This window comes from Schistocerca americana, chromosome 1 (genome assembly GCF_021461395.2).
Source record: "Schistocerca americana isolate TAMUIC-IGC-003095 chromosome 1, iqSchAmer2.1, whole genome shotgun sequence".
NCBI lineage: Eukaryota > Metazoa > Arthropoda > Insecta > Orthoptera > Acrididae > Schistocerca > Schistocerca americana.
Window position 1 is genome coordinate 832,530,006 of NC_060119.1, and position 27,136 is coordinate 832,557,141.

The 27,136-nt window shown below is 44.9% G+C and overlaps 1 protein-coding gene across 1 annotated transcript in view; it reads right to left on the reverse strand.

The window, feature by feature from the left end:
- The window catches only part of LOC124594527, a 605,846-nt gene that overhangs the window by 380,018 nt on the left and 198,692 nt on the right, over nt 1-27,136 (reverse strand). The window contains exons 7-18 of the mRNA XM_047132903.1: nt 26,437-26,552; nt 22,929-23,184; nt 16,052-16,171; nt 12,869-13,243; nt 11,038-11,160; nt 10,804-10,938; nt 9,430-9,663; nt 7,558-8,082; nt 7,295-7,480; nt 4,693-4,944; nt 2,820-3,047; nt 237-443 (exon numbers count right to left, since the gene is read on the reverse strand). Of these exons, the coding sequence (XP_046988859.1) occupies nt 237-443; nt 2,820-3,047; nt 4,693-4,944; nt 7,295-7,480; nt 7,558-8,082; nt 9,430-9,663; nt 10,804-10,938; nt 11,038-11,160; nt 12,869-13,243; nt 16,052-16,171; nt 22,929-23,184; nt 26,437-26,552 (2,757 nt within the window). The remainder of the gene's footprint in view (nt 1-236; nt 444-2,819; nt 3,048-4,692; nt 4,945-7,294; nt 7,481-7,557; nt 8,083-9,429; nt 9,664-10,803; nt 10,939-11,037; nt 11,161-12,868; nt 13,244-16,051; nt 16,172-22,928; nt 23,185-26,436; nt 26,553-27,136) is intronic.

Genomic DNA, 27,136 nt, shown 5'->3' on the forward strand with positions numbered 1-27,136 from the left:
GAGACTTATGACCCAAAAGAAATTTTAAGGGAAAAGCAGAAATCCACTTAGAGAGTTGAGGATAACTTGGTCAAGATATTTTGGTGTGGTTGATAGTGTTTATTTTTTCCGGATGAGAAATATATATAATCGCTGATTGCTGTTAATGTAGCAGAGATCCTCTTCACTTGTTTTGTCGTGTTGCCCTACTGTGTTACGGCAGAGTGTGTGGGTGTAGAGACAGACTGGGTGCATACCTGAGACGCACTCTCCGTTGGCGGCCTCGGTGTAGCCGACGGCGCAGCGGCACCAGGCTGCGTGGTTGTCGGCCTCGCAGTAGGCGTGCGGCCCGCACGGCAGCGTAGAGCACGGGTTGACACACGCGCCGGATACACACGCCAGCTGGCCGGCGCAGTCCGCGTCGCTGCCGCACTCCGCCTTGCCGGCGCCGTCCGCGTTCACGCCTGCGCCCACACACATTCACTCCAGTTACAGGTGCCAAACGTCTCACTAAGTATAATGGATAATGCTACAGTAGCACATCACTTTTACATTTTCTTCTTTTGACTCTTCCTACTTTCACTAACCACTCTTTCGTGAGCTTTTGGTTTGTACTGTTTGTTCGCTGAGTATGCACAAACCTTTGACAATCAAATACTGCAGTGAAGCCTTACAGTTTTTGGAATATATGTTTCTTCACACACACACACACACACACAGACGCACACACACACACACACACACACACACACACACACACACACACACACACACACATGTCATGTGCCATGTTTGACGGCGGATGGGGACACAACTTACAGCCAGTATTTGTTTCCTCCGACAGTTTTGCCCTGTGGTTGACTTCACCTTCCTACACTCTTTTGCTGTAGTTACTGCATCTGATCTATGAACGACTACGCAGGGCGATTCCGTGATGACGGAGAAGAGTAAATGTATCAAGGAACCCTGGTCCTAGACGACAGAGTCGGAAGATGTAGGCTAAAATCGTTCTCTTCCTTCTAACAGTCTACTTCTTCAGCTGAAAGCTCTTTGCTTTTCATATTTTGGGAGGAGGTAGTACTGACCAAAACAAGAAAAAAGACCAGTAAACATAAGCTTTAAAGTGCACACTTTAAGAGCTATGAGCACTTGTTCATCTTTGCTTCTGTGAAATACATATCTTCTACTGAAAATATCTCCTATGGTACGTGTTTTAAGACCCCATGTTTACTAGGCTTTTTTTCTTCTTTTTGGGCCATCTAGCTTCTTCAAAAATATTGAAAGCAAAGCGCTTGCAGTAGAGGAGATCCACTGTTAGACGTATCAGGAGTTTCGTTTAAAACTTTCGACTTGGTTGTTTCCGGACCAAGGTCCTTTGTCTCACAGAGATACATGTACTATTCTCCATCACCATCACGGGATCACCCTGTATATCTCCTTTTACCGATATGTGGGGTATGTGCATTGGTTGCGTTTTCAGTATTTTGAGCATGAATATGGTTCAGTATGTTCCAATGCTAATGGTCTGCGCGTTGGTTAGTCTTCAAGCAAATACCATTCACTTAAGACTCTGTACCATGAATAAACGTCCAATGTCATCAACAGCCTGCGTGGCAGTGATATTGTTCAAACCGATTTTCCGTTCGGTTCCAGAGGCTGAGTAGATCCCATTTGTTGACTATCCTGCCCCAGAAGCTGCAACGTACTCATTGTAAACAGCTTCCCCTTTCAAAAATCTCCTACACTATCAGCGGGAATCGACTCCGCGCTCCCAGTGTCAGTAACTAGTGACGCTAGGTAGTTGACCATGGAGACGCAAATAGCGTGTGGTCAGAGAAATATAGAGCGTCCGAGCTAAACATGTAATAATATATAAACTGTAGTAACTTTAGAATTAATTGAAATATTTATGAACGGTATATCTCTACAAACATGGTAAATCAAAATGTTTCATTGTTTTTTTTCCATATCTAATGCAGCAGGATGTATACACTATAATGGCGCGACAGACCTTTAGTCTGTATTCCACTTCTTTCCAAGCGTTTTGCAGTACTGCAGACGTGACATTTGCTATAGCTGCGCGAATACGATGGCGCAGATCCGATAGATCACGAAATTGATTCTTGATAAACCTCACAGAAAAAAATGAAGTGTCTCCATGTCTGGACGTCTAGCGGCCCAAGAACTCGATGGACTGCCTCTCCCAACCCAACGACCTAGGAGCTGATGATCCAAGAAATCCCTCACAATGATGATCCAAGAAATCCCTCACAATGTTCGGAAAAGTCTACTTGCTTGCCAGATTGACCTGTGAGAGATACGCTGAAGAGACGTACGGTTTAATTCAACAGTAGCCTCTGGAACTGGCGTGGTGGCCCAATACCGAAAGCAAAATACCAGTTTCTCGAAGTCGTTTGTCCCATTTCTTGATTGCTACATAAGTAGGAACTTTGTCAGGTGATCGCAGTCCTTACGCCGAAAACGACATTGTGCCAGGGTCACAGACTTGAGCTCCGCGAGAAAAAGCACACAGAACACTTTCTGCTGTAGAGTCCATACGGCTAATGTCACGCGTTTACAGGAACAAAGCAGTTACGCGCATGCACACGCGGTACCAACAGCCGGAAGCAAACACAGAAAACAATCTGAGTTAGCGTACTTGTGGAAGCAGACCACCAATACGTATCTCAATTACGCCTCTATTTATTACATTTTATATTATTATGTGTTTAACCCGGACACTCCTTATAACAAGTACATGATTCGTCAACTGTAGTGCTGAAGAGCTTTGTGGATGTGTTCTTCCATGTTATCTGGTGATGTATTCGTAAGGTACTCACATCCGGATCGGTAGGGGTCGCCGGTCATGCCCCTGGCGCAGACGCACTTGAAGTCGCCCTTCTCGTTGAGGCAGTGCGCGCCGTAGGCGCATGGGCTGTCGGCGCACTCGTCCACGTCGGAGCAGCCGGTCAGCGGGTCTCCCTCGTAGCCCGGCTCGCACATGCAGCGCGGCGGGTCGCTCGGCGTGCACTTGGCGTTCAGGCCGCACGGGAAGCGCTCGCACGGGCCTGCCGCACACACACACACAGGCGCGTGTCACACATAACAGCTACTTACTACCTGAGTAAAAACTTTTGACTAACTACCTGTTATGACCACAAAGAGCATCATTAGGCCCATAAAAATGGTTCAAATGGCTCTAAGCACTATGGGACTTAACATCTAAGGTCATCAGTCCCCTAGAACTTACAACTACTTAAACCTAACTAACCTAAGGACATCACACACAACCATGCGCGAGGCAGGATTCGCACCTGCGACCGTAGCAGCAGCGCAGTTCCGGACTGAAGCGCCTAGAACCGCTCGGCCACCCCGGCCGGCATTAGGTCCATAAAAGTTGGAGGCAGTGTGTTGTGCATAGGTAATGATGGAAATAATAAAATGTAATCCAAATCGTGCTTTTATAATCATATCCGCTGGTAGAAACTCATTTGGCGTCGTAGCTATAGCACCAACAGCCTTGCCGCAGTGGTAACACCGGTTCCCGTCATATCACCGAAGTTAAGCACTGTCGGGCTGGGCTAGCACTTGGATGGGTGACTATCCTGTCTGCCGAGCGCTGTTGGCAAGAGGGGTGCATTCAGGCCTTGTGAGGCAAACTGAGGAGCTATCTAATTGATAAGTAGCGCTTCCAGTTTCGTAAACTGACATACGGCCAAAAAATGGCTCTGAGCACTATGGGACTTAACATCAGTGGTCATCAGTCCCCTAGAACTTAGAACTACTTAAACCTAACTAACCTAAGGACATCACACACATCGATGCCCGAGGCAGGATTCGAACCCGCGACCGTAGCAGTCGCGCGGTTCCGGACTGAGCGCCTAGAACCGCTAGACCACCGCGGCCGGCTGCATACGGCCAGGAGAGCTGTGTACTGACCACATACCCCTCCCACAACCGGATCCAGTGACGCCTTTGGGTTAAAGATGACACGGCGGCCGGTCGGTACCGCTGGGCCTTCATGGGCTGTTCGGGGGGAGTTAATCGCAGCTATAGTGGCCAACGCCAGTCACCGACATCTTTTGACTGCTACGATTATAATGGCACACGATTTTCTGTCGCCGGATATGATTATAGAAGAACACTTAGATTACATTTTATTACTGTCACTGTATAGACTGTGCGGTTCTAGGCGCTACAGTCTGGAGCAGAGCGACCGCTACGGTCGCAGGTTCGAATCCTGCCTCGGGCATGGATGTGTGTGATGTCCTTAGGGTAGTTAGGTTTAATTAGTTCTAAGTTCTAGGCGACTGATGACCTCCGAAGTTAAGTCGCATAGTGCTCAGAGCCATTTGAACTGTATAGACTATGATTAACTGCATCTCTTTGATTTTTTTTATTAACTTGATGAGCGATCGAAACTGGTAACGAATAGAATATTATTATTGAAGCAGTAGCTCATCCTGACGATCATAAAGTTCTTTAAATATTAATAAACTGTTGCGCACCATCTGCATAAATTTTTAGCAGACTGTTATCTCTGGATTGCTCTTTTGTACTGCAGTATAAGCACGATGACAGAACGATGATGCGCCTGCGTTGTATGTGCAGTAAACATAGTAGATCGGCAGCAGCATTAATGGACTAATTACTCGGCCAGATTGGCCAGCTTTTATTTCTAGGAGCTGCAGATGTCCAGCTACGAGTACTCACTCTTGCACTTGTTGCCATCGAGCGGGTCGACGAAGAACGGCGGCGGGCAGACGCACTCTCCCGGCTGGACGCACTTCTCGTTGGCGGAGCAGTCGGCGTGGCTGACGCAGCGCACCTGGTCCGGAGAGCAGACGCCGTTGTAGGGGTCGCCGCTGTAGCCGCGCGGGCACACGCAGCGGTGCGAGCCCGCGCTGTTGACGCACTCGGCGCCGTAGCCGCACACCTGCCGGCCCTCCGAGCACTCGTCCACGTCTGCGCAAGAGACGCTGTCGCTACAGCACGCTCCACTGCCGACACTTACCTTCCGACGCCACGCCAACAGCCCCGCTGTACGGTGCCAAGTTAAGTAATTAAAACTGTCTCGAATGAAAAACAGCCCACAGTTGCACTAAACCAGAAACCAGGGACAAGGTTTAAAATAAACATAATTTAGTGCAGCTGTGGCCTGCTTATCATTCGAGATAATTTCGTAACGGTTCCTGTTGTCACTGCCATCATGAAAATAATGTAATTAAAAGTGCAAAATGTGGACAGTGCCTGTCAAATGAGTTATCAAAAATCTTACTGTACATATCAGTTAAGCGAAACCATCAAAGAGTCGCCTAACTGATTACTACAAGCTACCTGGGATATACAGGGCGAATTTTCAATTTCGAAGGGCCTGGAACGTCACTTGCAAGAAGGAAACATAATCTGCAGACGGAAATTCTTCTTCCACTTATTTGCCAAAAGTTTAATCAATAAAATAGCTTTCGTCATAGGAACGACGATGGAAACTCCTGTGGGCAGCACAGGCGACCACGTGCTGATTTCAGAGCAAGGAGCTCCGCGGTAGACTTAGTGGTTCATGTTGATAGTAAACATGGATACGTACTAGAAAAAGCATGCCAAATTTGATCTATGAGATCCGAGTACCTTTGCCGGCCAAGCACGGACATAGTACAGCGTTCCTCTTTATATTGTGACCGTTTTACTTTCTTTGCGCTTGTCGTTTGTGAGCTGCAAAAAAGTGGTGATATCTGCTTAAATATCAACTTTCGAGAAACATGTTACATAATTTTCGTTTCTTTTCAGTATTTTCTGTACTTGGAAGCATCAGTCGCTACTACAGTGCGCGCGTCGCGTCGTAATACGTCTCTGTACAAATAGAGAGAGAGAGAGAGAGAGAGAGAGAGAGAGAGAGAGCGATAGCGAAGCGTGGAATGAATTTTGTTTAACCGTGGCGGCAGTGAGGTGGAAAACATGTTCCATGTTACCAAACAATATAATGCGTTTCTGGGAACAACAACGAATTGAACTGCATCGGCACTGAAGCATGGCCACATCATGGTCTGGAAGAGAACATCGCACGCCCCTCAGTGCTGGTCATGGCATAGCCTCCCAGACGATATCGTTGGTTGCCGAATGTTACTGGCAGGGGATTCGCTCATTGTTTCAAAACAGAGCCACCTTCGAATGTGATAAGCTCTATAATAAATATATTGACTCGCTTAAGCTGGATTTACCACCACAACCTAGATTAAAAAACCGTGAACACCACAAGTTCCTGAAGAAGGTCCCAGCAGAGGGTTCGAAACATTGATCGCATGGAAGAAAAATGACGCGTCCTATCTAGAAGATTTTACCTTCAAAATAAATAATGTCAGTTTTTCAACGAAATATTGCGACCATTTTACTATAACTTCTTAATACTCATTTATTTCAGTAGCGCGATTTCGGCTTTCGAGCCATTCTCAAGTACAAACTGTAGAAAAACGTCACTAAATACCCGATCTGCCTGAATTACATGTCGTCGATGAAATATTATAACACATATGTAGACATATATGTACCAGTGATCTCGTAATAAGATGTGGATGTGAATTAGAAACATTACGCGCTGCCAACATACTTTAACGTAATGTGGCGTGTTAATGATGGCCAATACACTGATGTGGCAAGCGCGACCCTATTCTTACGTTTGCACTTGAAAATGCCTCTAAATCAGAAAACACGGTAGTGTAATAAATAATAATAATGAGCGTATGGCATTGGTGGCCGGGAGATCCCTCGCGGGGCGGTACGGCCGCCGCTCCACAAGTTCTTTAACGCCACTACGGCGAGTTGCGAGGGAATGATGATGAAAGACACACAACACTCAGTCATCTCGAGGGAGAGAAAAACCCTGGCCCCGCCGGGAATCGAACCCGGGTCCCCGTGCGCGGGAAGTGAGAACGCTGCCGCAAGACCACGAGTCACGGACGAGTGATGAATGAATATTAAGAACTTAACAGTCAAATGGCGTCGATGATTTGATTCAAAAAGTATTTAAGGCTGTGTTCACTCCCGAAGTTAAAACGATTATATACTGTCCGTGTTCTGGTCTCTTCTGTTTCCGTAAGTATGAGAATGCACGTGAAATGATTAATGTCTCACTAAAGGTAGATTCAATCGACCTTACTCGTCAATTAATTCTATAGAGCGGCTTTTTGCCGTTTCGGTCGGAAATCTTCCTTTTTTCCCGAGGACGTAAATAAAATTACTTCCGTGAACAGTATACAAAGTACGAGATAACGTAATGTCTGGGAATGGTCTTTTGAGACAGACAGTGTGTGGTACTGACCCTCGCAGGAGCCGTCGTGGCGCGTGCGGAAGCCCTTGGGGCAGGCGCAGTAGCTGACGCCGCCCGCGATCGTGATGCACTCGGCGCCCGGCGGGCACTTCTCGCCTTTGGAGCAGCCCGCCAGCACGCAGTTGCCGTCCAGAAGCTGGTACGGCGGCTGGCACTGGCACTCCAGCGTGTTGCACTCTGCAAGCACACACAGACGGTAACGTACTGATCGAAAACGGGACGCGCGTGGATTATCATTGGTAGAGGGCGTTTACCTTCGCAGAGCAGGAAGGGGTTTCCGTTGAAGCCGGGCGGACACTGGCACTCGTAGCTACCGGGCAGGTTCTTGCAGACGGCGTTGAGGCCGCAGGCGGGTCGGTCTCGCAGCTCGCGGCACTCGTCGACGTCGCGGCAGCGACCGGAGGCGGGATCGCGCGTGAAGCCGCGCTGGCACAGGCAGACGCTGGTGCCGGCGTACTGGTCGGCGACGCAGTGCTCGCCCAGCGGGCACGGCCGCTGCTTGGAGCAGGCGGCGGGCGCGGGGCCGTGCGGGCGCGCGCAGCCCGCGCCGCGGTACGGGTCGCCGGCCCAGCCGCCGGGGCACTCGCACGAGAAGCCGGCCGGCTCGTTGCGGCAGACGGCGCCCGGCGCGCAAGGCGACGCCGCGCACTCGTCCACGTCGACGCAGCCGCCGGCGGGCGTGGCCGCCGCCGTGTAGCCGCTGGCGCACAGGCAGCGCGCCGCGCCGTTCAGCAGCAGGCACTGCGCGTTCGGGCCGCACACCACCGACTCGCACGGGTCTGCAAGGCGGAGGGTGGCACACTCACAACACGTGCTGCACTGCTCGACGATGCTAACTAGATCTCTTCTCAACTACGGTATTGGAACGTCAAGTGGACCATCCTGAAGGTTCTCCCTTCTGAACTACGATACTGACACGTCAACTGGATCATCCTGAATATGTTATTGCTGCAATCTACTGACTTGTTTACAGGTTTTTGTTTTCCAGCCGAGTCTAGTTTTCTCCGTCAGGTATCAATTTCGTGGCTCGCTTTTTGAACTATAACCAACAGCTACGAGAGCGTGAAGCGTCCACCCATCACAGCTTGGTTGGACTTCAGACAGCCAGGCACGAAATGTTGCCTCGATACCTGACGAAGGCAGTGACGGATATTGTCGAAATATATCGTACAAAGACAAAAATGACAACTTGGCTGTCAACCAAAAAACTGACAAACTATTAATTTTGACGCGGAAGCCTGAAGCTTCAAATCCTATTGGAGGAAATAGAGATACGCCAAGATGTGAAGACTAAGTCGTGTGATTCTCAGCCTGGTGCGAGGATTGCGACTTGGATGATTTGCATGTCAAGTGTCTCAAGTGTAGCTGTCTGGTGCACTTTGCTGTCACGAGATTGTGTAGAATGGTAGTTTTTGTTTTATCCAGGAACGTGGAACACCGTTTACAACTTCAGAGTCGTGTTCGGGAAGAGTGGAGTTCAAACATATCTCCTCCGCACAGAACAAGTTTTCACTCTGCAGCAGAGGTTGGCCTGCTATGAAACTTCCTGACAGATATAAAATCTGTGCCGGACCAGGACTCAAACCTGCGACCTTTGTCTTTCGCGAGCAAGTGCTCTATGGACTGAGCTATCCAAATACGAATTATGACCCGTGCTGTTTCGAAGACAGGAGATGAGATACTGGCTATGACACCGGGTCCTGAGTCGTGCTTGGCTAAATCATTCGCTCTAGCACTTGCCGCACAAAGGCAAACGTCTCAGGTTCGGGTCCTGATCCGTCGCACATTTTTATTTGCCGGAGTGGTTCTTATCTCCTGTGGTTACTCAAAATCATCTCCGACGAATGCCTACCTGGGTTTCTCGCTTCTTCAAAAAGATAATTACCTTCCTTGTTCTTGTTCAGTTGAGGCAGTGTTTTAACTCTAATGCTACTGACGTCGACGAGAAATTAAATTTACTGTCGCCACCCAAATACTGTAGAGCAAATGGTCCTTCACTTGATGTGCAGAAACTGAATTATAAGATCCACATGAGACAGACTGAGCTTCAGGAACACACACACACACACACACACACACACACACACACACAGAAGGAGAGAGAGAGAGAGAGAAGAGGTACTCACGCCTGCAGTCTGGTCCGACGTTGGGCTCGGGGCAGAGGCAGCGCTTGTGCGGGTCGCAGATGGCGTTGCCGGGGCAGTCGGCGTCGGCGGCGCACGTCACGACGGCCACGCACTTGACCTTGGGGTCGGGGTCGGGCACGGATCCCGGCGGGCAGCCGCAGCTGTACGAGCCCACCACGTTGGTGCACACGGCGCCCGCTCCGCACGGGCTGCCCGTCGCGCACTCGTCGATGTCTGCGAACAGGCGGCCACCACTCTCACAAACACTCCTCTTCACACACCGGCCCATGCCGCTTCCGTGATTAAAAAGATTGGGAGGCAGCGTACAGGATATGATGGCGATTGTTTTTATAGCGCAAAAGTAAAATTTCAGCACATCGACATCTACATCTATATTCTCCAGTCTATTGTGAAGTCGATATCATAGGACACTTCCCGTTGTACCGTGCATTAGCGTTTTATTCGCCTACCGAGCACGGGAAGAATGTCCCAATCTATTCTTGTCTTCGCAGACCTTAGAGGAACGATTTGTGGAGAGCCGAAGAACATTCCCCAGATTCTCTAATTATTGGATCTTGAAACTTTGTAAGAAGAGCTTCAGGGGATAGTTGATGTTTTTCTTCAATTGCCTCTCATTCCAGCCTTTACAGCATTTTCACAATTGAAAGGAAGGGCAACGATGGTTTCGCGCAACACAATTGAAAAAATTTAGATAAACGGAGTTTATGGCTGACTATCGCCAACGCATATTTTGCTTAAGAACCGCGCAGTAATGATGAGAGAAATTAGGACATGCGTGGAGGAATATATATATTAATTTTTCCGTAGCTCCATTTGCCAGCGGTTCAGGAGATGGAAGAAGTAGTAGTGTAGAAATGACCTCCGCCATGCACCGTGCGGCGGCCTTCAGAGTATGCGTGAAGTTTTAGATATAGGTAGATTATGAACTACTTATCAAATAGCCTTCTAGTTCTCTCCCGCCTCACCCTGATTTCTTCACACATGTGCCATTGACTGCAGCTTACTCTCTCGTTAGCCATTTCAAATTCTTCTTGAACAACATTTAACTGCCGTAGATATGGACCGTTACGATATATTTCTGCTCATGTTTTGTCATCAGTTTAATGCCTTGATTATGGTAAGTGACAAAGAAGACAACAACAGTGTCCCGTTTCGTGCGCTGTAAGTATTTATTTAATTAAGAAATAAATGGTTTTCTTGAGGAGTTGGGTGCGAAATGCTGATTTCGCAAAAAATTGTCGATATCTTATGGAGTTAATGATTGTTACAGCACATTACTCAGTAGCATACGGTAAAGACGCATTGGACTGATAAACAATAGGGTGCAAAAGCAGACATTGGCGCCGTTCTTACCTAGGCACTGTTTGAAAGCATTTCCAGTAAGTCCGGGCGGGCACTGGCAGCTGAAGCCGCCTGGCGTGTTAGTACACAGCGCATTGGCACCGCAGCGCCCGAAGGGTCCGTTGATCTTGTCACACTCGTCGATGTCTGCGATCAAAAGTTCATCAGTAAGTACAACATGTAAAAAAAAAAATCACCAAACAAAAACACGAGTAGACTTACTTCGTGATTTGGTCGAGCACTTACCAACACATCCTGCTGTTATATCCAGTGGATTGAACGACCAGCCGTCCTCACAAATGCAGTAAGCTTCCTGACCGTCAGGTTTACAGAAGGCGTGGTCTCCACACTTGACGTCTTCGCATGGTGCTGCAAAATGAAAATGATATTTAGAGACTCTACATTACCTGGGAGTAGTTAAGTCAACAGCAGAGGTTCTGAACTAGTGCAAGTAACTGTTTCCTAGTTAATGGTTCACGCTGACCATTGGAATGATGGAAACAGAATATTTCAGGTGCAACGTGGAACCGTTATTCTGTAAGCCTATAAAATGGAGGTTACAAATCAATTGCATATCATTTACGGCGTTTGGTCATGCAGCTGTTGATTATTTCTCCGATTTATTCAGAGTAATTACTGCTGAATACGACGAAATATTTGTTATTGGTAAGGAAGTAATGAGTAGTTCAGAGTAACAGAAACTCATAGGAGAACTGGCGCAGAAAACTGTATTACCGCAAACCGTATTGCAGTAAAACATAGACTAGGACAACAAAAAGAAGTGCAAAATATGAGTGCTTTCGGATAATGTCAAGAATACAGTCTGATTTTGCCAGTTTATAAGGTGGAAATCCAGTGATAATTAGAGATTTTCATCACAGCCTTAAATTCAGTTTGTGTCCTTTAGTTGCACCAATTTATGTTTGACTAACTTTAATTCACTGGTGTATTAAAAGCTGTTTTGCGCTTTAATATCACAGACATATCACATTTATGTAATTGTAAATATGCTAACTTATTAAATGAGTAGTAAATATAGCACTTTATTGTTGATAATTCGCTACTGAGATTCTGCAAGGAGCAACTATTATATAAGGCAACAATATTTAGGAATAATAAATAATTACGTTAAGATATCTGACTTTTTATAATCTGAGCATATTTTCTGTTAGAGAGAGAAAGGAAAAAATTCGGAATTTAGTTTCATTTGACGTAATTTAGAAAAACGAAGGGACTGCCGTAAAGCAAAATGACCAGGCTGATTTCAACCTTGCTCTTCTCAAATACTTTGCCAATCATAACGGTATTTCACCCAGTTTCCAATAGGCAAGCGAAATGTCGCTGTGTTTTCATAAAAGATGCTGTATAACTTTCCGATTCTTTTCAGCATCATCTGTGACTGTATATATGTATGCATACCTTATCTCGTAGCAGAATGTGCACATGCCGTGGAACTGATTATATTTGTTAAATATTTTGACAGAAGCCCTGCCGAAGAAACTGGAAGACATTTTGTGTGATCTATCCACACAGGAGCACTCGCGGAGCGTGTTCAATGGTGAAATTTCATTAGTTTTGGTTATTTTATACACTATATAGTTAAAGACCTGTTTCCCAGTACTTTAAACACATCGTAGGTTAACCATTTCCATCTTGTGATAATATAAATTATTCCATATTACGGACATAGAGGTCTGTACTGTTTTTAACAATGTTTGTCACACAAATTAAACAATTAAAGTGATGAAATGACTTAAAAAGAAATTTGAACAAACTGTAAATTGTAAATCAGTTGGACTTGTTGGACGTTGTTAACTGTATAATTCCACGAGAGGGAAAAAGAGGCTACAACAGAATGGGAGGAAGCAGGATAATCTATGGACCATTGCGAACGGATATGGAGACCTTGGAACAGAGGATCGACTTGCAGTATCTTATTTTAGGTAAGCAGTCCAGCGAAATGATTCCGCCACGATTCTTATCCGTTCCGCATAGGGCCTGTAGTATTAGTAGTTCATGCGCTACTCCTGTGTCGCAGTTAATTACTGTCGGTGATGACACCCCGCCAGCTACGCACCTTTGCAGGGCAGACGCGGCGGGCTGCCGACGAAGCCGGGCTCGCACTCGCAGTGGTAGCCGCCCTGGACGTTGGTGCAGCGCGCAGAGGCGCCGCACGGCTGCCCCTGCGAGCACTCGTCGATGTCGACGCAGTCGGCGGCGCGCGCCACGAAGCCCTTCTGGCAGAAGCACTGCCCGTCCACGCACTCGGCGTTGTTGGCGCAGTCGAAGTTGGAGCGGCAAAGGATGTTCACGTCCACCTGCTCGCACGCCACCTTGGCGTCGGGCTTGCCCGCGTAGCCTTGCGGACACACGCACGTGTAGCCCGGCACCGCGTTCTGGCACAGCGCGTTCGTGCCGCACGGGCGGTCCAGCGCCACGCACTCGTTGATATCTGCAACGGGCACGTTCACACTCACTTAGTCTGGCAACAGGGGACGGTATCTGGCGCTTATCCATCAACATCATTCGGCGGATAATCCGGGTCGTGGTTCATGATGCTCAGCCCCAGTTGCTGATTGCCTATCTAACTGTTTCCTGCGGTGCAGATTGCCTATCTAACTGCTTCCAGGGGCAACAAAAATGTGATTTTCATATTTCATACAATTATTGACCAAATTTAACAAATTTAGGATCTTCACATACTCTACTCATAAAGGTGTATAATCATATGTTAATGATTTAACAGAGCAGTACAGGAATTACTGTTAGAAACTGTGTATAAAGATTGACTTAGCTGCACCTATGGATTTTATGCAACCCGCAACACCTTCAAATACCATGAGCAAGGTTTTCATATTCTCTTTCTCGCTACAGGCAAACTATCAGTCCTACAGAAAAAATGAACGGGTCCTATTTGTAGAAAATTTATGTAGCTTGGGGCCTATTTGTAGGAAATTTAATGTCGCTAAATTTTGTACTGGGGTACGTTTTGGCTGGAGGAAACTTTTCGAGTTATTAAAAAAAAAAAAAAAAAAAAAAAAAAAAAACGCAGTTGAAGGTAACTTGAGGCAACGTAACTTGTGGCCCGCAAATTCTCAGACTATATTCAAACAGAATGACAGCACTTAGCGACTTCCAACAAACTTTAACCATAATTTCAAGCCTTTTCTAAACATGATCTGGCTTAACACATTAACTCATTCTTAAATTAATCTTAAGTCTGAAGCTGTTTTGTAGATGTTCGATTGTTGATTTTGTAGAATTCGATTATTTACTGGTCTCTATATGGTATGTAAGATAGACTTTGCAGTATATGGAAATTGGGAGCCCAATACTGCCAGTCTGAAGCTTTGTGTGGGACTGTGCGACATTCCTGAAAATTTAGGTTAGAACGAGCAAGCGTTCGAGTTCAATCTGTTAGCATATTTTTTAATGACGTAGTTTCAGGTCTTAGTCCGACTTCCTGTTTCCTTTTTTTCTGTACGATTTTTTCGTGACCTCGTAGTCTTCCTCAGATGCTGCGATCTGTGGTTTTGTGAAGACATATAACAACACATCTTGCAGCACTTGAAGGAGACGAACAACAACTTGGCCGAAGCCCCCAAAATATATCATTAAATATGCGAAAACCTGACAGATCAGCATATCTTTACTAATGAATTCAATCTAGATACTGTATGTTATTTATACTTCACAGGCTAATAGCTTCGGTCCACCGACAGTCGTTGCATCATCACTACGTCAAACATCTGATATTATGTACTAGGTAATATACTCTTGGGTACAATACTGTGATATGTTTGACGTCGTGATAATCTTTCGATGGACAACGGTGCGAAACTAGTAATGTCTGAAGTATAAAATAAAAGTATTTCCTATCTGGACTGAATTCATTAATGAAAGTGTCAAAACAGTATTTGCTTCTTACGCAGATTTTGTGTTTTCATTTTATACATCAGCAAATCTTCCGGTCTGGAGTGAAAATTTCATTCTACCACGAAGAAAATTGCTGCGCAGGCTGGTAAATTCTTCAGATCTCCATCGTTGCTCCGTTACAGATAATTGCTATTCTTCATTACTGACAGAGGCGAGATGTCCCAATGGTTAGCAACCTGCACTCGTACGAAATCTGCGATTCAGATATCCAACTGCCTTTCAAGAATTGACATTTTTGTTGTTCCTCTTCATTGATTAGAGAAATATTTTCTTTCGAAAAGAATACGACAGCTTTCCTTTCACGTCCTGGATGAATTAAAGCTTGTGTAACCATAATGATGACTACGTCGTAAAAACATGTTCCTAAAGCAGATCTTCTTTCTTTTCTTTTTCCCTCTATGAAAGGGAAACTTTTAAGTTTTCCACTCTCGAGTAGCTATTAGCCTGCAAGGGAAGAATAGTGATAGTAGGTGGAATACAGTAATGGTAAGATTCAATGCGATATACACTTCTTGTACCACGTGATTCATGAAGAACCTAATACCTTTCACCAAAATCATCAATATTTTTAACTGAGAGGCACTAGTAAGAAAAGGTTTAGTCATTTCAAGTCCTCTGTGTCCTTTACTTGCCATCGGAAGAAGTCATCAGTCACATCCGAATACAGTCTAGATTCTAGATGTGTGACACTGCACTTTCTATGAGGAGCGATCAAAAAGTTTCCTTCCGAGGGCCACACTAACCCCTTGCCAACATGAAGGTGCTTGTATACACACATCGGAGTCACGCTGGTTTGCTTATACGCTGCAGCAACAGCCTCAAACGGAAACTTTTTGATCGTCCCTTATTTGTCTTCTGGGGCCAGGTATAGCGTTGTTGAACCGTTTTGTTTTTTCAGATCCACTGTTCCATTTCATACTATCTGTGAAAACCTTGCCGTTTTGCAGAGGGCAATTTAAAGCGACGCTGCTTGTTCCGAAAAATAAATGATGTAATTGACAACAGAGGCTCGTAGTCAGGAAAAAGTCTGCAAATGAATAACCACTGATGCATTAACTGACTGAATACAATTTAGATCTACGGGCTGGGGGAATCACCTATAACGAGGCATATATAAGAGCAGAAGTAAAGTATAGTATTGGAGGCAAACATTAGGTATGTTAGCATTTACTTTATGACTTCTCTGACAAGCACTTAAGTAAACGGCGGCTATGATGCATATATTTGAAGCATTTTTTGTTGTGCACCAACATATATTAGGAATATGATCGATTATCTGCCTCGCATTGTGAGGTCGAGTATCAGACGTAAGTATATAACTTACCAGTGCAGCCCTTGAAAGCGTCTCCGGTGTAATCTTCCTTGCAGGTACAGATAAAGCTGCCGACCGTGTCAGTGCATATAGCGTTCTCGCCACAAGGGCTGTCATCGCATTCGTTGACATCTGGAATATTTGCAAAAGTGAACAGTTAGCGCCCGAGCTAGAGATCGTTTCAGCCTAACATAATGAAGCGAAAGGCGACATGAAGAGAATTACATCTGACCAAAACCGATCCAAGGCTTATAAAACTGTACTACACAGTAAGAGTGGGAAATGTGAAGATAACAGAGGCACAAGGCGTTTGTAAGCAAGCTCTGAAAGAAAAATACAGTCAGCTAAATGACATATTTTCAAGATATTGAGACCAATCTATAAAGTCAAAGATAAGCGAAATTTCCAGACAAAATATTTACAATGAAAAATCGACAATAAGTGTACGAGAAAAATGTCATTGAACACTTGTTTCTAATGAGAGACGACAGTGCTGACCACCACTGATATGATGTTTCATTCTATACCAGGTTATCGAATCATATTGCACTAATAAAGAGGAAATACAATTCATCACTCATTGGGTGGTTAACATCGTCATCACTTTTTTATCCTAGAATACAAGTAGCCGAAAATCTAAAAGCAAAGAAACATAAGGATACACAGAGCTTCATAAGCAACAATTCTTAAGAGATTATTCTAAGAAAAAGTGAAGTCTGTAAAAGAAAAGACACTTATTAACTTTCTTCAAATCAAGCAGTGTTCTTACAATTATACCAAAAAGCACAGAAAATAGAAGTTTGTTCATTGATAAGTATCGTTCTCAAGCTGTACTGTAAAAGAAATACATGTCTGGAAAATAAGTATATTAGTTATAAGAAACAAACATAAAGGCACCTGGAAAAAACATGCCGTTAAATAGCAAGACAGTTTTACGTAGTACACAGTCTGTCGTCATCTTAACCATAGAAGGCCACAAAGAATCGACAGTGGCTACAGAAACAGGAAAAGCACAAGAACTTACACCTAACCACATCACAGAGAAGCGACGCTGTACAGACATTTAGCAATACAGATCGCGGAATCTATGGGTGTTAGTTTATGGTTATGGGTAAATGTAGTATATTCACAAATAAACACACTGAAATTTCTGTATGTTGACGAGAGAAAAAGGGAGCTAATAGGAGAAGTGGAGTTAAAAGGGTACCACAGGAGGACTCAGAACGAAATGGAGCCTAAGGTGAAAGAAAAGATACAGAGATAGTCCGCAGAGGAGAGCAGAGAGGTAATCTGCCCTTTTCATCCTTTTTCTACATTTCAGTTACTGGTATCGTATTACCGTACTGTCTGCAGTACTATTAAAGGGATCCGAAAAATTTACATGTTATCATTGTTGAATTAAGTAAGGAAGGATATGAGGGAGAACATACATGTGTGAAGCCAAGACGACCAACAAAAAAATGAGGAAAACAACACTGGAAGAAAATCAGGAAAGACAGACAAGTACAATGAAAGCCAAATTGAGAAAAATAGTCCAAACGCCAGTCCCGCAGCTACTAAAACGAGCACTGAAAACCGTTCATACTGTGGAGAGCAGCACTTCGGGCACTACAACGTACATGTCATAAACTCTACGATCTATTTGTCTACTTTCCGTGGTCCACATGTACAGAACTTTAGAGGGTAACAGCTTTCAATGAGAGCGCGATTTTTCTCAGTGTATGTGAGACTAACAAGCAAAAATTGTAGGTAAATCAAACTGTCAATGTAATCTGTTCGCATCATTCAGTTATGATTGTCATAGTTTTTTTCTGTCGCGTGCAGTGAGTAGTTTGCCCTTGTATACGAGAAAACATTTCAGAACTTGTTGATTGTTTACAAACAAAATGATTTCGACAAACTCATTAAAAGAAGAGGCACATATTACTTACTTTCTCATTTTCTATATGTAGTGTAATATATAGCTAATATAGGGTATAGGATGTTGGAGAAGGATAAATGTATCAATTTGAGGTAAGGGTCCCTGTTTCGGGAACGAACGAGACGAAAGTTACAAGCGAAAATCTTGCTGATACCTCTGACAGTGGCATACACGTACCGGTGCTGTCGTTGCTAAGAATGTAGGGTATACAAATTTCAGAGGAGGTAGATCGGACCAATGAAAGAAAAAGTCTAGTAAATATGGGCTCTGAAGTGGATACCTGAGGAGCTATGAGAATTGTTCATCTTCGCTAGTCTGAAATTCAATTTTTCTATGTAACAAGCGTGCATAGTTCTTAAGTTATGCTGTTTAGAGCCCAAGAGCCCATGTTTACGGGATATTTTTTCTTGTTTTGGTTCATACTACCATCTCTACAAGTTTCCCACCTCACATTCTTAGCAACAACAGTACCGGTTCACGTATTCTACGTCTGAGGTATCACCTATAGTTTTGGACTCGTTCGTTTCCGATAGAGGAACCCTTACCTCAAACTGATACATTTATCTGTCTCCATCATGCTTGAAAGTTTGTAACATCACCACGCAATCGCCCTGTACGTACTTACAATTATGGGCGCCGGTGCCTATAACTTTGATGCTGTGTTTCTGGACATGGGTTCCTATGTAAAACCTGATCAAATACGTCCTCTCTACAATCTGTGGTAGTGCGAAGCATCCTGTGTTAGTCTTCAGTGGCCATTTTCATTGAAGTTAAAACTGAGTTGTTACGCCACGTCATATTCCACTTTAGACTTGTCCAAAACTTCGAGTTTCGCCGTCTCTGGTGGGTGTCTTCTACAGAAGGTTTATGGTGTCGCCAAGTGGCTGAATACTATCAAAAACAAGTGTCACGTCACTTATTACAGGCTTCTCTCAAGTGCCAGGAAAAGAGCCTTCGGGAATTGACGCGACGCGTTTTCGACCGTGCTCAGCACCCCGGGACACCGGAAGACTCCCTGAAGAAGATTCCAGCATACGGGTCGAAACGTCAAGGTTTGGAGAAGTTCTAAGAGGAAAATGATGAGGCATAAGATTTTAACTTCAGGAAGAACTGTATTGGCTTCCATAAAACATTGATAACTGTTACCCTCCTCCGCATAACGGAAGGAAAATAAAAGTGCGATACTACACGTATTTTAAAATTTGAAATGCTGTCCGAAACTCGGTCCCACTAGCTGTGAGACGAGACGCGCGTGGTGCCCGGTGCCGCTCCCGCAGTACTACTAACTTTCGCAGAAGATGTTGCCGTGTCCGGAGAAGCCCTGCGGACAGATGCACTTGTAGGAGCCGGGCACGTTGATGCACTTGGCGTTGACGCCGCAGCTGGCGGCGCCGGCGGAGCACTCGTTGATGTCGCTGCAGGCGAGCAGCGGGTCGCCCGTGAAGCCGGCCGGGCAGGCGCACCGCGCGGCGCCCGCCTCGCCGTCTCGCCGGCACTCGGCGCCCTGGCCGCACGCCGCCGCCGCGCACGCGTCCTTCGCCTCCGGCTCTGCGCAACGCCAACACACCTGCCACCACCTGCTTGCTGCCTAGCCAGCTACACGGGGACACAATGGCTCCAGGGCACATGCTTTCAGTTTCTACAGTGAGAGTGCTCAGGATATATCCTGGAGAATTTCATGCTGTAAGAAACAGTATATTATCGTGCCTTCCAACGATGTTGTGAGTCGACGGTCGTCTCTCTTCTGAAGCAGTAGGGTAGTAGAAAGAGAACAAGTCAGCTGGAAGGCCGTCCTCAATACGTGGGTATTGAGGTAACAATGATCGGAAGTGCGCAATGAATATTGTAAGGGAAGACAAATCATTTACAAGAAATGCACGCAGCCGACAAGAGTTGCAACGTCTTCAGTTCTCAGTTGACCACCTACATTGTAACACATGCTCATCATGACAATGCCCTTATAAATATTAAAACATTTATTTGTTGAAAAAAAATTGTAAATATTGTGCAAATATGTAAGAATGGTTGGACACGAGGACGATGTTCATTTAACAGTGGAGAATATGCAGGATGTTAGGGGTATGTTGTGAACATTTACAGCTTAATATGTGTTGTGGATTGGCAGGAGGGCCAACCCACTAATGTAAGAGGAAGCCGAAAGGCACGCGTTTTAGCTCACGCAGGCTGGCGTGAGGTCTGGAACAGGACAAGGAAGTTAGACTTTAGCAAAAAAGGACGTAGCTGTTGGAATACTTAACCTTAATCCGTAAATGGTGAACATCGCTCTTGACGGTACATGTTTTACAGCATCAATAGTAACTGGTAAGGGCGCTTTGCTAGGTCGTAGCAAATGACGTAGCTGAAGGCTATGCTAACTATCGTCTCGGCAAATGAGAACGTAATTTGTCAGTGAACCATCGCTAGCAAAGTCGGCTGTACAACTGGGGCGAGTGCTAGGAAGACTCTCTAGACCTGCCGTGTGGCGGCGCTCGGTCTGCAATCCCTGATAGTGGCGACACGCGGGTCCGACGTATACTAACGGACCGCGGCCGATTTAAAGGCTACCACCTAGCAAGTGTGGTGTCTGGCGGTGACACTACAATGTGTACCCACTTCAGCATGTTTGTTGTTTTCTCTGTAGCTATTAGTCTTCCCACAAACACGTCACATAGTTTACTACTTGATGTTTTCTGCACTGTAGTAACTGCACCACTAAGTGGACTGCGCCAGTCATACAGACTAACCGAGTGCACACTTCACTTCAGCACCTGATCTGCTTCAAATGGTTCAAATGGCTCTGAGCACTATGGGACTCAACTGCTGAGGTCATTAGTCCCCTAGAACTTAGAACTAGTTAAACCTAACTAACCTAAGGACATCACAAACATCCATGCCCGAGGCAGGATTCGAACCTGCGACCGTAGCGGTCTTGCGGTTCCAGACTGCAGCGCCTTTAACCGCACGGCCACTTCGGCCGGCCTGATCTGCTTCCCAGGGGAGATTAAGCATTAGTGGCTTGCACTTCCCTCATGTACTTGCACGTACTAAGCAACCTAAAACATATACTACTCCGAATAGCTATAATAATTAGTCAGCAAATGAAGTAAATAGTAACGTAATGTTGTTACTATACTGTTCTCAGTCACCAATAAAATACTATACTTATACCGCTAACGCCCTGCATATTAAAGGCTTTCATGTTGTGTTATTATTTGAAAATGATACACATGTTGGAATAGAAATTGGGAAATAAACAAATCCAGTCCGGGCGGAAAACATTGACTTTTATGTCAAATATTTGCAATTTGATGATGATGCAGCTATTCACAACTATGAACATGACGTGATACAATGTAGACAACCACCAATATCTAAAGATGATCTTTTACTACTGAACCCGACCGCGATAATTTGATCCATTCCGCAGCATTGACTGTAATAAATAATCAACTTAACAAATATTATGTAGAGAGGTCTTTGGGTCTAAGTTTAAAACAATTATGGTGTAATCGGGAATGAAGACAACTACAGCAATTTTCAAAACGCTTTGTGGAATGAAACTGATAATACATTAAGATGCTTATAGATGTGCATATTGTCTACTACTACAAAGAAAGACTCAGAGAAAATGAAGGAATTACATTCTGATAATTCCCTAATAAATGATTTTTTTCTCTAAGGGCGCTTCATCTAAATACTGGTATTGTGTCGAGGAGTCACTTGTTTAACAGGTTTTACCGTGACTGATGTTACTTGCAATGAAGCTGGCAAGTGTCGATGCTGCAAACTATTTGCAGCTACTACTGGCACTTTGTACTCTTGTTGTAGGAATAAAATTGGAAGAACCTACTAATTGCAGTTAACAATGTGACATATTTCGCTGCTGAAGAATTTGGATCTATCGCGTTTCCAAAATAATAACTCAAATTATGTATCGAAGCCTAAAGTTGCGAAGATTGATCCGCTTGACAGAAGCCTACAGAATAGCAATGCTGTCAGTGGGAAGGTAAGTATCAGAAAACAGCAATATCCTACGGGTGTCGTGGGGTACGAGACAAAGAACTTTCAGCTGATATTACAGTATTTGTTTGTTTCTTCTTATAAAATTTTTCAAATTAGCGTTTTATGTTGTTTGTGTCAAAGTAGAGGAGCCCTTGTAATGGAGGAATAAGTAATGGGTAGAGGGTTAACAAAGTCATCAGCAGCCAAAGTTTGTGAAAATTCCTTGAACGAATTTGTCTGAAATAAATATCTTTAAGACTTTTATCCATTGTGGATGTGGAACACTGCGACTGTGGTGTGAAAAGGTTTTCAGAAATTACTGCAACCAGTCGCCTTTTATGTAGATGTATTTTATTTAATAATAAAATACATCTACATAAAAGGCGACTGGTTGCAGTAATTTCTGAAAACCTTATAAATATCTTTCGCTCAAGATGACAGAGTCTGCAGTTTGGTAGGGCTGACAAGTCACGCTACATTTGAAGTGCCTCAGACAGCACGTAGGTTTTTGTGATAGATACTGGAAGAGACATTCTAATCTTACTGGGGCCATTATTCGAAGCTGTAGCTCCACTGATCACATATTTTCCTGCTTATAGGGTTTTTTTCATTAATATGCCATGCTTCAGTCTTACTGTTGGCTGCTCGGACAATAGATAACAACCGAGGTGCTTACTGTCATTCAAATTGGAAATGTGGTAGGCCGCTGTTCCAGTTGAAGGGTAGGACTCCCAGATTCGCATGAAAGGTAAAAACGATAAAAGAATTTAGAAATTTTATGGGGGATTTACATGGACAGGTTTTCTTCATATTGCGGTAGCGCTGTGGCACACATACTTACGTGAAAAGGCTCTATAACGGTGGAAAATGCGGGCAATGTATCAGAAATTGCGAAGCACTGCTGTAATTGGGCGACCACTGTGTTAGAATACACGGTCAAAAAGAGACTTTGTGACAAAGGCTTACCTTGGCAGGCGACGTTGGGGTCTCCGTCGTAGCCGGGCGGACAGGTGCACCTGAAGCCGAGGTCGTGGTTGGTGCAGATGGCTCCGCGGCCGCAGGGGCTGCGCGCGCACGCGTCGGGTCCGGCGCAGCCCTCCGAGTAGGGATCGCCGCCCACCGAGCCCGGCGGGCAGTGGCACTCGTGGCCGTCCAGCGTCGCTACGCACAGCGCGCCGGGTCCGCACGCACCGGGCAGCAAGCACTCGTCCTGGCGCACGCACTGCCGGCACATAACAACGCATTATCTGCTGCTCTTTCTTCAGGCCACCACAAATGTTATACGCATTAAAGAAAACCTCCATTCATTGTCATATTATTTATATTTCCTCTACAACACATGGATCGTAGTATGGAGATTCTGTTGGGCTGCATCCTGTCGGTGTATGAATATGAAGCTGAAAGTGACTGTCAGAAACACACTGACGGAAATTGAAAATATTTAACATTGTGTAGCACCAGTCCAATGTTTATCAAACTTTGTGGAGATGTTCATCATACAAATAACTAATATTTCATTCCATTTCGTTTCATATCCATTATCAACGTCGGCATGAGGTGCAATCCGCACGAGCATGAATACACAGTTGTAGTCGTTGTGGAATTAAAACAACCCACCCCAGAATATCATCTTGAGGGATTTTTTGCCGTCACCGAAACACATGCTGAGTCACTTCATGAAGAGTGCTGGCTGGCGCCATCGCATCCCAGACAGGCTCTGCGGTTGAGTAATCGAGGGACTGTACAGGCATATCAAGGATAGATAAATTCCTCAAGGTGCCTGTGGTGTGCATTTTAGAGTGGAAGTGCGCGTTATCCTGCTGGAATATCCCATTCGGTACAGTGTTCATAAAGGGTAAGAGAACTGTGTTTACCATTCAATAAATGGCTCTATAGCCTTCTGCCAATATCCCAGAATAATTCCTAGAGGCAACTGCTCGACCTACTACAATGTCATACTATACTTAACTGGAATATTGAGTCCCTGTCTATTATCCTAATGTTTGTCGCGTTCTTTGCTACACATTCTGAGAAAAACGAAACTGAGGATATGATCTTTGAATTTTCGTACATCGTGCGGTGTCCTGTATTAACGCAGTGCTCTGCTATTGCAGACTTACAGTTGGCCCAGACATGTAAGACGATGGTGTTCATTACATCGGTCTCTCACTGTACAACAACTCTGGGCATGAAACGTGCTCCCGCGAAAACCCGAGAGCCATATATTAAGCATATCTGCGAGGAAAGCCTGATGGGTCACGGGGTTTCGATTTTTGTTACATAAAGGCGAGCGTTCAGCCTCTCTTCGACAATTACCAAACCAATCGTGTTGTCATATCCAAGGGAAGGGTTGAAGGGCAGTAGTTCTCAGCTGGAGATTTTTGTGAACTGTTTTCATACCTCTGTGGAGAAAATTAGTTTGCTAGTTGATTAATGGCAGAGTTCTGTTTGCCACTGGTGTTCGAGTTGAAAGTTGGTTATTATGGGGCGTGAAGACAGGCGGCTGACGTGCTGCGCTGCAACAGGTCACCGCCGAAACACACCAGATGCACCAACATACTGGAATCAGCTATAACCGTTCAGCAGTTTCTGGTATGTACGAAGATCTAAAGCCGAAAGATGGCTTTTTTATCCAGACTAAGAATGTCGCATCGGTGAAAAACTTAAAGAAAAACAGGGGCTCATCAGACAATATAGCCATTCGTCAGTCAGTATTTTTAAAAATTTTTCTGGCACAATGACTCTATGTTTGCTTTATACTCTCGCTACTTGATCGTTTTATTCATCCATATCTTAGGCTCTGGTTGCGTTGCACTGAAATGTGCTCCTCTGTGCCATACTTGACGCCGGTGCTACTCTTTCGTCACAGACTGTTGTCCCTCACAATTGTGACATGCTGTGACCCGCCGTCTGCACTCGCTTGCTCCTTGTTACACCAACTGATCATGCACCATCATCCCAACACTACCGGAACAGTTCAATAATCGTGCTGCTTTTTGACCGGATTCCTAAAGGCACCCTATGTTGTAGCCTGAAAGATCTCTCGTCCTACTAATAACAAAAACGAGAGCGACGGTACCTCTTACGAAATCTTTCCCCTCTACGTCATCTCTGCTTAATGGGCTTATTGATGATTGATGATAACAGCGAGGTCATCGGTCCCATCGGATTAGGGGAGGAAGGGGAAGGAAGTCGGCCGTGCCCTTTCAAAGGAACATGAGGGCATCAGGATGATCGGACGCGGGTTTGAACCGTCGTCCTCCCGAATGTTAGTCCAGTGTGCTAAACACTGCTCCACCTCGCTCGGTAATGGGCTTGTGCGCCGGCGTTAAATGCAGGAGGCGGTTGTTATAATGCAACTTGCCATTGTACTACCTGTTGTAAGTACACATCTCTTGGGTCATACTCATCGTAAGCAGAATTATTAAGAAAGTATCTGCGCATCAGTCGGCGCCTGACTTAATCGTGTTATGGAAGAATTGATTTTAAAGGACTGATTTGAAAACTGTTAAATAACTAACGATATTTTGTACTGTACTGCGAAAATTATTAGGGTTATCATTTTCAGTATCGCTGCTGAAGCAGATGAAAATAACATCTACGAATTATTCTTCTACTTACTGCAAAATATGGTTCTTGATAGAATTTCCGAATGCGCTTAACGAAACACTCCAGCTACTTTGTCGTCGAGATTACATGACAAACGTGGTGGTGCGCTATTGGCGAAGGCTATTTTCTGTAGGCGTCAAAACGACAGCGACAAAGAGCGGAATGATTTGACCATATCTCAGCAGCGATGCCCTTGTGAAGTAAGTGCTTCAGTGCGTTATGGAGACCAGTGCTTCACAAAGAGGAAATTCAGCTACCATATCTCGTATTTACCTCGATCTCAGAACTAAAGGCGCACAGTATTCAGTACAGGTGAAGTGCTGACCCAGGATAACGCTCGCCTATGTAAGGCTTTGTGCAGCACACATATTCTGCGGACGTTACACTGGAAGTGGTCAGGGCATCCTTCTGTAGTACGGAATTCGTCCCCGCCGATGGGCACCCCGCTGAGGAACGTCCTCTCCGATGAATATTTTCACAGTTTCAAAAGGAGGTGTAGACGGCCGCCTCACACTGGTTTCAATCCCAAAAAGCAGACTTCAATTGCACATGAATACAAAATTTGATTCCACAGTATTCAGAGTATTTCATTTCCTGTACTGGGGTAGTAGCTCAACATCTGAAGTAAATATTTCGAAGTAACTGTCTTTCATTTTACGTCCTTCACCAACTTCCTGGATAATTTTTCAATTGCGCTCCTTCTGTGAATTAAATTTACCAAGTATGCCGAATTTAGCGTCATGTAGCATACTTCAGGATAATGATGTTTATTTCATAGTTTACTGTTGCTGGTTGTTTACTCTGCACTTGGTTTTTTAGCGGTAAAATGTGCGGAGAAATAACGAGGCATCTGAAACAAACTTACCCCATCATACGGATTTCCGACAAAGCCGTCCAGACAAGTACACGTGTAGTTTCCGGGCAGGTTGGTACAGTGCGTGTTGATTCCGCAAGCACCAGGCAGTTCACATTCATTTATATCTGTCAACACAAAACGTGGTGTTACGGTATTTAGCAAGTAAACTCAGAGAACTTCACATTTGCTTTCACTCTCTCTCTGGCTAACACACACACACACACACACACACACACACACACACTCACACACACACACGCACTCACACACTTTCACACACACACACACACACACACACACACACACACACACAAACAAACAAACAAACAAAAAACAATGACATGTGTAAAGTTTACTATCAAGTTTGAAAGCAAATATGCACACAATTCAAAATGATCGCAAGTTTTTTTCATGAATGATCAGTAGAAACATTTAATGACGAATTGAGAGGCGAAGTGCTTAGTTACGATGTTCATTTTCAGCATTTGCTGTTTCATTCTCTTAATAAAATTGATGAAATTAATGTCTGTATAAAGTGCGCAGTCCCGTAGAAGTTGCCGTAATGGTCACATATACCGGCTGTCGGGTCCTTTGATGTTTAGGAGCCGCATTAGCGACATCTGCCTGCACTTGGAGCGGCAGAAAACACCCTCAAGACGCGGGGTACAGGCTGTAATTTTGAGGCGGCGGAGGATTGTTTATGACTCGT